An 11918-nucleotide genomic window follows, 5' to 3' on the forward strand; every position below is an offset into this window, starting at 1 on the left:
GGGAAGGATCCAGCCTTGAGATCTGGTTTCATTCTGCTGAGTCTCAGGAGAGACTGGTGGCCTCAGGGGTGGCACTGGGTTTTCCGAGGGTCTTAAGGAACTCTCAGAAAGAATGAGTGCGTGAGCTAGGCCCTAGGCTGATGTGGCCCCAACGGTGGGAATCACAGCAAGCTACTTTCAACGTTAACTTCCTAGGCAGGGCTAAAGCCTGTTTTAAAAGGGTGTGTGTGGGCCAAGCCCAGAGCAGCCTGGGACATTTCAAACTGGCACCACCTCCTCTGGCTGTTTCTGAGGCCATCCGGAGGCCAGGGCTAGGTCAGATGAACGGAAAAGTAAAGAGAGGACCGTAGAGTCTGAGACCTTTGCGCAGAGGGCTGGAGTGTGGAGGAGGGTGGGAGGGAGAAGCCGGAGGAGGGCTCTGGGTGCGGAGGCCACACCTTTCATTCCAGCGCTGCGCGGGCCAGGGCGGGATGAGTCACGACCGGCTGGCTCTGCTGTGCACCTTCCGTAGGTGAGGGACCCAGACCTCTCTGGGGAAAAACTGCGGCGCCTGCTCATCCCGGCCTTGGCTTTGGCTGGCTGCGAGAGCCCTGGGTTTGCCGGGTCTGGCCTCTGGGGCCACGGGCTGGCTTTCCCTGATGTATGGCAACAGCCCTGCTCGAGTGCTTCCACTCCTCCTGGGTTTACAGCTCACAGGTAAGAACTGGCGGGCTTCTAGGGTTTTCTACCTTCACCGCCCACTCTATGTAAAGGCAGAGCTCATGGCTTGAAGAGAGCTGTTTGGAGCTCGAGCCCCGGTTCGTTCTAGTCCAAACTTCGCCGAAACTTCCATGCGGTGGGTTGCTTGGGCAGTACTTTGGGCAAACAGGTTTAGGTGTATTTGGCCGCCCGCGTTTCAGACAGAAAGCGCTTTCTGATCTCAGGTTACACACCATCTTTGTGTGGCTGCTCTCTACCTCGGGCTGCTGGTTAGATTTGGCCCTTGTATTTCCGTGGGAGGATTTTGTCTGCGACTCCCCGCAGCACCTAGATGATCAGAGCCGGAATCCTGCTGTGGTTTTGAAGCTGCCCCAATGCACACACTGGATTTGTAAATAAGCCACGTGGTGTAAGGGTTCCAGGGGTGCAGGCTAGTACAGCAGCTGGCGTGGATTAGCTTGCGGGCTAGTAGCGGCCCCAACCCCACATGCTGAACAATTTACCTGCTTGGAGACTTAAAATATGGATTTTTGTTTCTATTTTCAATCTTCTTTGCTGATCTTGGTAGTTTGTGGTTATTGTTCTGAAGTTGGTTCCGTGAAGCTGTGAAGAAAGTGAGAGCACCAGGTCGGGTCGATTTACTTTAACTGGCCCTCGGGATGGGAGGCTCAAAGTTGTGTGTACGCAGGAGTATACAGACTCCCGGGTGAAGTGAGTTTGAAGGTTGGCTTATTTGAAAAGTGCCCGCGGTTTCCTCAAGATGCGCCCGCTGTTAACCCTCTTCCTTCTCTTTATTGCAGCCCTTTGTCCTACAGCCTCTGTGGAAATTTACACCTCCGGGGCCCTGGAGGCAGTCAACGGGACAGACGTGCGGTTAAAATGCACTTTCTCCAGCTTTGCCCCTGTGGGGGATGCACTAACTGTGACGTGGAATTTCCGGCCTCGAGATGGGGGGCGTGAGCAGTTTGTAAGTAGACCCTTGTCACCTTCCACAGGACCCTTGACTAGGATGTATTAAGGCGATCCTTTTTTTTTTTTCCTTGCCTTTCCTGCGTCAGCCATAGGCATGGGGTTAAGTTGGGAGCCAGTTCTCCGGACATAGGTCTGAGAAAAGGGAAGGCAGGGCGTGTTCCAAGGAGCCGGACCATTGGTTAAACTTGATGATGTTTCTCTTCCACAACACCCCCCCCCCCATCTCACCTCCTGCCCTGGACCTCCTCTGGGGGGGGGGGGAGGGCTCACCCTTTTTCGTCCACAGATATTCTTTTGTTTTTGTTTTTGTTTTTCGAGACAGGGTTTCTCTGTGTAGCCTTGGCTGTCCTGGACTCGCTTTGTAGACCAGGCTGGCCTCGAACTCACAGCGATCCGCCTGCCTCTGCCTCCCGAGTGCTGGGATTAAAGGCGTGTGCCACCACGCCCTGCTTTCGTCCGCAGGTATTCTACTACCACATGGATCCCTTCAAACCCATGAGTGGACGGTTCAAGGACCGGGTGGTGTGGGACGGGAACCCCGAGCGCTACGATGCTTCCATTGTGCTCTGGAAGCTGCAGTTTGATGACAACGGGACGTATACCTGCCAGGTGAAGAATCCACCTGACGTTGATGGTCTGGTGGGGACGATCCGGCTCAGCGTTGTGCACACCGGTAGGTTTGGGGAAGTGAGAGCTGAAACAGAAGAAGAAGAAAAAAAAGTGCCATCTTTTGTGAAAATGGAAGGGAGAGGAGAGGGCCTAGGTCTTAACAGCTGGGAACTTCAGAGACGGAGGAGTCCTGGGGTAAAAAAAAATAAAGACTTTGGTCATGGAGAGAAACAAAATAACACAAAGAGATGTGGGGAATCTGTGGCAAGAATGACCTTGAGGTTGTGAAAGGGACAGGAAGCGACTGATAAAAGACTCACAATAGGTCTGTTCATTCTTTCACTTGTTCAAGATGCTTATTGAGTACCTGGTGTGCTAGGCACAATCCAAAGTGCTTGGTACACACTATCTCATTGAATCCTGACACACTATCAATCGCTGTTGCCAGTGTTTACTCTCTAGTGTTTACTCTGTACACTGTCAGGAGCTTCACATGATACATTTTATTCTTTTTGTTGTTGTTGTTATTTTGTTATTCAAGACAGGGTTTCTCTGTGTAGCTTTGAGTGTCCTGGACTCACTTTGTAGACCAGGCTGGCTCCAGACTTACAGAGAACTGCCTGCCTCTGCCTCCAGAAATGCTGAGACTATAGGTGTATATTCTACCCCCGACTTTCATTTATTCTTTTAGAAACAATTTAAAAAATGATCATTTTATGTGCATGCTTGGTTTGCTTGTATGTATGTCTATGCAATGCCTAGTGTCCATGGAGGCCAGAAAAGGGTGTCAGACCCCCTGGAACTGGAGTTAAAGATAGTTGTGAGCGATTGTGTGGGTGCTGGGAATCGAACTGAAGTCCTCTGAAAAAGCAGCCAGCGCTCTTAGCAGCTGAGTTGTCTCGCCAGCCTTATCTTACTTATTCTTTACGCATCTCCTGGGTCTGTTGTATATTTAGTATCTTTCATTTTACCAACAAAGAAACCGAGGCTCACCAAGAGTAAGTCACTTGCCCAAATTCATATAATTAGTAAAGGAAGTCACTTCAGACTCACACTGAACCATCTCAGGCTCTCAGACTGTTTTCCAACTAGTACACTGGGTTGCCTCTTCTACGGGACAGCATGGAAAATGATGCCAGGTTGCAAAGAACTTGTACCATAACACTTCTGAGTTGGAGAACTGGGATTGAGCCCTGGCTACTTGTGTATCACCTATACATAAAATTTCCTTGTGTCATCTGTACAATAAGAATAAAATAACAGATTTTGGCGAGGGCAAAACGATGCAATGAATTTGTGAAAGTCTCCCAAACTTTGAACTGTACTGAAAATTAGAACAGTTACATGTACTGAGCTCTTGTCATAGGCAGGCACAATTGTTTCATTTTTTAGACACTCAAGAAATGGACATTATTATGGGTTAACATAAGAGGAAACTGAGATTCAATAAATATATAACCCAGGTCACAGAGCTAATAAGATAGCTCTCTCTCTCTCTCTCTCTTTCTCTGTCTCTGTTTGAGATGAAGTCTTGCTATTTGAAAAAAGATCTCTATATATAGCTCAACCTGGCCTCAAACTTGAGATCCTCCTGCCTCAAACTTCTGAAGTGTTGAGGTACTGGGCCAGGTGTGGTGGCGCATGCCTTTAATCCCAGCACTCCAAAGGCAGAGGCCGTCAGATCTCTGTGAGTTAGAGGCCAGCCTGGTCTATAAAGCAAGTCCAGGACAGTCAGGGCTCTGTTACACAGAGAAACTCTTGTCTCAAAAAACAAAACAAAACAAACAAAAAAAGAGCTGAGGTAGTTAAGTACTCTTTACTAACACAACACATTGTTCAAAACATCCTAGTCTGTCAAGTGGTGTGATTGTCCCCTGTCACTCCTACCCAGTTCAGTTAGGAACTTTCTTTCTAGGCTCTAACAAGAGAAAGCTGTGTTGTCTGCATAAGTCATCTGAGTATTGAAAGAAGTAGTGCAATATCTTTAGACTTCAGTTTTTCTTTTTTTTCCTGATAGGCTAGGTAAACAAAACAAAGCAAGCAAGCAAGCAAGCAACCAACCAACAAACAAAAATAAACCAAAAACCCCAATCCATCAAAAAAAACAAACAAACACCACCAACAAAACACACACCCTCACACACACACACACAAAAATCTAGCAGTGGTTTTACATATCACTAGGTTTTTTTTTTGTGGTTTTTTTTTTTTTCGAGACAGGGTCTCTTTGTAGCCTTGGCTGTCCTGGACTCACTTTGTAGACCAGGCTGGCCTCGAACTCACAGCGATCCGCCCGCCTCTGCCTGCCGAGTGCTGGGATTAAAGGTATGCGCCACCATGCCCGGCATATCACTAGTTTTTGAGAGTCTACAAAAAGCTATGGCCCTGTTTTTCTGTTTTAAGAAATGGAGGTACACCCAAAGGGACTCCCCAATCTTCATGATGTGTCTTGGTGTTTTGCCTGCATGTATGTCTGTGTGCCTGGTGCCTGCAGAGGCCAGAGGGAGGCATTGGAAAGACTTTAAAGCCTGGCGAATGACTGACAGAAGGGGGAAATGAGTGTAACAGTGCAGGACTGAGCTGGGCATAGGTCTGACTAGGTTAGCAGAAACTTGAATTACTGGGCAGTTCCACTGACTCAGTGGTTCTCAGTACTTGGGTGTCGTCATCACCGCCTGGAAAACATGTCCAAACATGGATTGCTGGATTTACACCTCCCATGTTTGGGGTGTGGCCTGAGAATTTGACTTCAAAGCTCCTTGGTGGTGCTGTCTGTTCTCGCTTCTAGAGTCACACTCAGGAAGCCCTGATGTAGTCTGTGTCAGTCTCCCCCTGCTGCCAAAGGCTATGCAGTATTCATAAAAGCAGGCAAAAGGAAGACTCTGGTTAACAATCAGATACATCGCCATGGCCTTTAGATTTCACCTAATTTACAGCAGTCTTGTCTTTTTCTCCTCACAGTGTCCTTCTCTGAGATCTACTTCCTGGCTGTGGCCATTGGCTCTGCATGCGCACTGATGATCATAATAGTAATCGTGGTGGTCCTCTTCCAGCACTTCCGGAAAAAACGATGGGCCAAAAGGGCCGATAACGCTGAGGAGACAAAATCGTAAGGCTGAGTGAGCACCCGTGGGTGCTCTTAGGATGGAGTTTGGGATCTTTCAATGGGGCCAAACAACTGTTGAGCAGTTGATTTTCTTTTTAACCAAATGTGGGGGAGGTTCCTGGTTCACAGAGCAGATCAATTAGGGCAGTTAGCCTTTACCAAAGGCTTTTTGTTGTTGTTGTTTGTTTGTTTGTTTTTCCGAGACAGGGTCTCTCTATGTTAGCCTTGGCTGTCCTGGAGTAGCTTTGTAGACCAGGCTGGCTTTGAACTCACAGCGATCTGCCTGCCTCTGCCTCTGCCTCCCAAGTGCTGGGATTAAAGGCATGTGCCACCACACCCAGCTTACCAAGGGCTTCTTAATAGAGCTGGAGAGACAGCTCAGTGGTTAAGAGCACAGACTGCTCTTGCAGAGGTCCTAAGTTCAGTTCCCAGCACCCATATCTGGTGGCTTACAATAGCCTGTGACCTCAGGCATCAGGGAAATGCAACGCCTCTGGCTTCTGTGACCACCTGAGTACACATGAGCATGTGTACAAACTTGCATTCAGACACACACATACTTGGAAACAAAATAACAACAACCACAACAAAATTCAAAAGGTTTTACAAAAGCTCTCACCATAGAATTTCACTAGTGTGTGGGATTTGGGCGGTATAAAGAGAGTACACTTGTAAGGCTTTAAATAGCCTCTATAAAGTGAAGCACACTTGTAAAAGCTACAGGGCGAGGCACCCAGCAGTCACTATTGAGTCAGTGGCTGGAAAGTTTGCTCTGCGACAGCAAGTGTTCACTGAACATTCTAAAGTGGAGATAAAAGTTATAAGCTAAAAAATTCACCTATTTGGCCCAAAGAGATGGCTTAGCAGGGTAAGAACAGTGGCTGCTTTTGTAGAGGACCTGAGTTCGGGTCGCAGCATCCATGTGGTGGCTCATAAGTGCTCTCTGCTTTCTTCTTTAGACATGGTCTCTCACTGAATCTCTCACTGAACCTGTCTCTCACTAAGTGGCTGGACGGGCTGCCTAGCAAGCCTCTGGGATCCTCAAAGCACTAGGACTAAAGGGGTTCACTACCACTCTTGGGGCTTTTTGCACCGTACCAGGAGATCTGAGCTTAGATCCTTGCACAAGTGGTTTACATACTAAACTGTCTCCTCATCCTACTTCCTTTTTTATGGCTGTATGATATTCCACTACAATGGACACACCACATATTGTTTATTCAGGATGATGGATATAGTTTTTTTTTTCTTTTTTGGTTATTATAGCTAACATCAATCACTACAAACATACTCTACCCACATTTTTGTATGCACATACTTTCAATTCTCCCCGAAATAAAGGAACATTGTCAAGTCATTGATAACTGTTGAGTGGTTGGAGGAATTGAAAAACTTTTCCCTGAACAGCCAATACATTCCTATTGGCGGCTGTATGGGCTCTAGAATTTCTCCGTCTCACCAGCACTCATTATTGATTATTGCCCTCTAGTGGACACAGGAGGTGGCATCTCAGTGAGATTTTGATAGTCCTCATCCTCAGCCCAGCCCAGCCTGGCAATTGCTCCACTCTCTGAGTTCTCTTTGCTCCTTCTTGAATATTATCCATTGAGACACAGAATTTTCTGTTTTGATAGAGGCCAGCTCTTGTAAGGGTTTTCATTTTTAGCTGCAGTCTTACAGGTATGTGTGTGGTGTATTTTGGGTTAGGTTTCATGTACAACTAAGAGTCTCCATTCATTCATTTGCATAGGGATTTGTAAGTACCCCTTTTATTTTAAGTAGTAAATATTTACTGAAATAAATGCAATTGATCGTGAAGCATCTAAGGAATCCATTGATGGCATTCTGCTTTGAAGAGACTATCAAAAAAGAGGATTTCTAGGTCAACCAAAAACACCCTTTCCCCCTTCTTTGCAGAGGGGTAGACATTGGAAGTAAGACACTGTGGTAAAGCAGAGGGGCGCACTTTAACCATCCACAGTACTATATCAGATCCCAGGGGAGTTCTCTTGCATTCTGAAAAGTGAGTTTGGACTCGTAGGTCATGTGAGGGCATGATGTATGTGGCACTGGCAGTTTAGCTCTCTATAACTCAAATGGACTTGCGGGCGTATGTAATTCTTCCTAAAGCCTTGGTTTGGGGACCTCACCTGCTGCTGCTGTGGGACCTGCCACCTTTGCTTTTTGTCTTGCTCACCTAACATTTGCCTTGTGCCTCTGTTACAGAAAAGAAGAGGAAAAGCTCAACCAAGGGAACAAGGTCTCTGTTTATTTGGAAGAGACAGACTAACACTGTGAGGTAAGGGTCACACCTGGTGACTTCTTTCTTCAGGCTACCCAGCTGTTAGCCTATCTCTGGGAGGGATCTCTCGGGTCACTCTAGATGGCTAAGGGCATTTCCTCTTCAGAAGCAGAGCTCTTGGCCAGGCAGATTAGTCTCCTATTAGCCTCTTAGATAACTTCCCGTTCAGGGTACTCGTGTATATGATTATGAGGCCAGGCTTCTTCCGTTTAAAGCTGAGAGACTTCTAATGAACTTCCAATATGTGAAGAAATCGTGTATGTGTGTGTGTGTGTGTGTGTGTGTGTGTGTGTGCGTGTGCGCGCGCGCGTGTCTTCTGCACATGCATGTGGAGATCAGACAACAACCTTCCTTACCTACCATCTACCTTGGGTTTTTGTTTTGTTTGTTTGTTTTAACAGTCTTTCACAGGCCTGGGACTTGCTGTTCAACCTAGGCTGTGCGGCCATCAGGCTTCCTCCTCTCTGCCTCCCCAGTGCTTGGATTCTAAGCATGTGCCCAGGTGTTTACATGGTTCTGGTAACTGAGCTCAGACCTTTATTCTTACATGGCAAGCGCTTTACCAATTGAACCATCTCTTCAGCCCAATAAATCTCCCCCCCCCCCTTTCTTTCCGAGACAGGGTTTCTTTGTGTAATAGCCCTGGCTGTCCTGGACTTTTCTTTGTAGACCAGTCTGGCCTCGAACTCACAATGATCCTCCTGCCTCTACCTCCTGAGTGCTGGGATTAAAAGATGTGCACCACCACGCCTGGCCCAATAAATCATTTTTAAGGAAAAGGTTAATATTTGATAGTTTGGTGTTCATTATGAATCATTTATGGCATGATGGTAAGTGGCTAAGGGTCAGAGAGATGACTCAGTGGTTAAGTGCAGAGGCCCTGAGTTCAGTTTTTAGTACCCACATGGGGTGGTTTGCAACCATCCATAACCAGTTCCAGGGGAGTCAACACCTGCTTCTGAGCTGTAGGGGCACAGCACGCATGTGCACATACAAGTAGGCAGCTCAGACATTCATAAAATAAAATAAATAGATCTGAGAAAAGAGTAAAGAAAATTTAACAAACTAATGTCAAGTATAGTCTGTGTTTCTGTCAGAAGATACAAAAGTAAACAAATTACAAAAATTTGGGGGGCTGGAGAGATGGCTCAGGTTAAGAGCACTTGCTACTCTTCTGGAGGTTCTGAGTTCAATTCTCAGCAACCACATGGTGGCTCACAATCATCTATAATGGGATCTGGTGCCCTCTTCTGGTATACAGGTGTACATGCAGACACAACATTATATACATAATAAGTAAACCAATTTTTTGTTTTTTTGAGACAGGGTTTCTCTGTGTAGCCTTGGCTGTCCTGGACTCACTTTGTAGTCCAGGCTGGCCTCAAACTCACAGCGATCCCCCTGCCTCTGCCTCCCACGTGCTGGCATTAAAGGTGTGTGCCTTTAAGGTTAGATAAATCTTAATTATTATTATTATTATTATTATTATTATTATTATTATTATTATTATTAGAGTTTGTGCTGGGCATGGTGGTAGTACTCAGTTTTAATCCCAGCACTCAAGAGACAGAGGCAGGTGGGTTTCTGTGAGTTCAAGGCCAGCCTGGTCTACAGGGTAAGTTCCAGGACAGCTAGGGCTACACAGAGAAACCCTGTTTCAAAAACCAAACAAACAGCCAGGCATGGTGGCGCATGCCTGTAATCCCAGCACTCAGGAGGCAGAGGCAGGTGGATCTCTGTGAGTTCGAGGCCAGCCTGGTCTACAAAGTGAGTCTAGGATAGCCAGGCTACACAGAGGAAACCCTGTCTCAAAAAACCAAACCAAACAAACAAAGAATATTTTTCCATCTGGGTGGTGGTGGCGCACACCTTTAATTCCAACATTAAAGAGGCAGAAATAGACAGATCTCTGAGTTTTAGCCAGCCTGGTCTATAGAGTGAGTTCTAAAATAGCCAGGGCTACAGAGAAACCCAGTCTCAAAAAAACCCAACCAACCAACCAACCAACCAACCAACCAATAGAACAAAAACGATGTCCATGAGGTGTGGATGATGCATGTCATGTGAGCATGACGGGCACTGCCGGGGATTCCTCTTGCACTCTTCTCAAGGACATTATCCTTTAAATTTTTTGTATTTCAGGAAGCTGAGGACTTTTGAGGACAACATTAGTCTCTCTTGAAGTCAATGGAAACTTTTCCAGTGATGACTGTCACCCTACAGGTTCTGCAGCACAAACCTGCCTAGATGAGCAACGCCCCTGCCTGACAGCTTAGGGCTCTACCCGATCCGATGCCACCAGACTCATGCTTACCTTCATTGCTAGGGTTTGATCTCATTCCAGAGCGCACGTGGCTATTAACTTTTGTAAACCGAGAAGTTACATCTTTGCCCTTCCATATTCCTTATGGAGTGTGCTTCCTGTATTCATGTGTATATTGGCATCTGAAGGGTGAAAAGCCAGCTAGCTTGTCTGCCAGGACATTTCTTCTCATGTTGTAGTTTCTTTAGAACAGCACAGGGGTGTGCTAAGGAGTCTGGAAAGATGGCTCAACATGTAAAAACACTTGCTGCTCTTACAGAAGACCCCAGTTCAGGTCCCAGCACCCACAATGTGGCCCACAGCCATCAGTAACTCCAGTTCTAGGGGATGTGACACCCTCTTCTGGTGTCTGCAGTCACTCCGTGCATATGGTACGCATACATACATGAAGGGAAGAACCCCATATGTAAAATGAAAATAAATCATACAAAGGTGAGCTAAACCTCCCAACCCCAAACTCACACCGGAAGTCTGATTCTCATGGCTGTCCTTAGATAATGGATATATCTTGTTTTACTAATTTTTTTTTTTTTTTAGTATCCTAGGTTTACTTTTTTAGTAAAATCCTAGGGTTTTTTTTTAGTATCCAAGGTTTATAGGTGACAGTGCAAGGTCGCAAGAACACCAGGATACCAGCCAATGCTACCAGGATGAATCACTCGTCACCGTTTTCGTATTTATTTATTTATTTTTAGACAGGTTCTCACTATGTAGCACTGGCTGTGCAGAGTTGGGCTCAAACCCAGACACCCACTTCCTGAGCTCTCAAGTGCTGCGATTAAGGGTGGACCACCACATCCAGGCCAACTGTAGGTTTGTAATGAGCACAGACTGTCACCCCCACTTCATCAGACTCTGCTCAGTTGCAGATTGGAGTCATTAAGCAGTTTACTAGAAGGCTTTCTGATCCCACACTCAACTAAAAAAAAAAAAATTTAGACTGATGAAAAAGGCCAAACTGAAAGCAAATGACCCACCCCCCCTTTTTTTATAGTTGTATATAAGTGTGAGAACTGGAAGAGATATTTAAAGTTCTTTTGGTTTTAACTCACCTTATTTTAAGTAGAATTTGATCTGGACCAAAGAAAACTACCTAAAGGGAATGAACCAACTTTATCTTCCCTTTATTTGAGTATACAGCAGACTTCTCAAGTGGGCTATGGGAACAAGAGAGAAGGCTTTCTTCTTTGCGTCCAGGTACAGGGTGTGTGAACACAATTCACAGCAGTAGTGTTTGGAGACCATCTGAAACTTTAGGCCCAGGGTGAACCTATACAATGTGATGTTTCAGTCCACATTGATTGGGCTGCACAGATGATTTCTTTTAACAAATTGGATTTTCCAAAAGATTGTATTTCTAGACATTGATATTTTACCCAGTCTTTCAAAGCAAATTGGCATAATTTACATATAAATCATGGTCTTGAAATTCATTCCATACCTCTCGTTCTGCTTTTTATACTGCCTAAGGAAGTGTTGTTCCTGTTACCTTTCCCCCTCTTAAAAATTAAGACAGGATATCAGTGTGTAGCTCTGGCTGTCCTGAAACTTACTTTATAGGCCAGCCTGGCTTTGAAATAAAGAGATCCCACTGCCTCTGCCTTTCCAGTGCTAGGATTAAAGGCATATGCCACCATACCCTAGCCTAAAGGTTTTGAGACCTACTTTGAAGCTACAAGTTAGATCTGTGTTGTTGTTTTTTCTTTTATTGTGAATCTAACACCTGAGTATTTCTTTGAACAGATGGCCCATGTATGTTTCATACTTGTAATAAAGTAGTTAAAAACTCACGAGGACCCTCCAGCAAACTTGTAGCTTGTGTCTTGTCTGAATACTCACAGGGTTTCACAGTCTTGTTTAGTGTCTCCTTTCTAACAGCACTTTTGTACTGTAACTTATTTTTTTTA

General features: G+C 45.7%; 1 protein-coding gene across 1 annotated transcript; it reads left to right on the top strand.

Annotated features, from left to right (window-relative positions):
* Positions 1-253: 253 nt before the first annotated feature.
* Positions 254-11801, top strand: MPZL2 (myelin protein zero like 2). Its single transcript, XM_084784282.1, has 6 exons — positions 254-696; positions 1500-1666; positions 2134-2344; positions 5242-5389; positions 7613-7685; positions 9831-11801. Exons 1-5 carry the CDS (start codon positions 639-641, stop codon positions 7674-7676), a joined length of 648 nt encoding a protein of 215 aa, XP_084640408.1. The 5' UTR covers positions 254-638; the 3' UTR covers positions 7677-7685; positions 9831-11801.
* Positions 11802-11918: the final 117 nt, after the last annotated feature.

This window comes from Acomys minous, assembly GCF_964271855.1.
Source record: "Acomys minous genome assembly, chromosome: 5".
NCBI lineage: Eukaryota > Metazoa > Chordata > Mammalia > Rodentia > Muridae > Acomys > Acomys minous.

Bases quoted from the DNA above. Each gene is read 5' to 3' on its own strand.
- MPZL2 (XM_084784282.1), top strand. From the start codon at position 639: ATGTATGGCAACAGCCCTGCTCGAGTGCTTCCACTCCTCCTGGGTTTA. The intron at 697-1,499 runs GTAAGAACTGGC...TCTTTATTGCAG, and splicing joins CCTGGGTTTACAGCTCACAG to CCCTTTGTCCTACAGCCTCT. The intron at 2,345-5,241 runs GTAGGTTTGGGG...TTCTCCTCACAG, and splicing joins GCTCAGCGTTGTGCACACCG to TGTCCTTCTCTGAGATCTAC.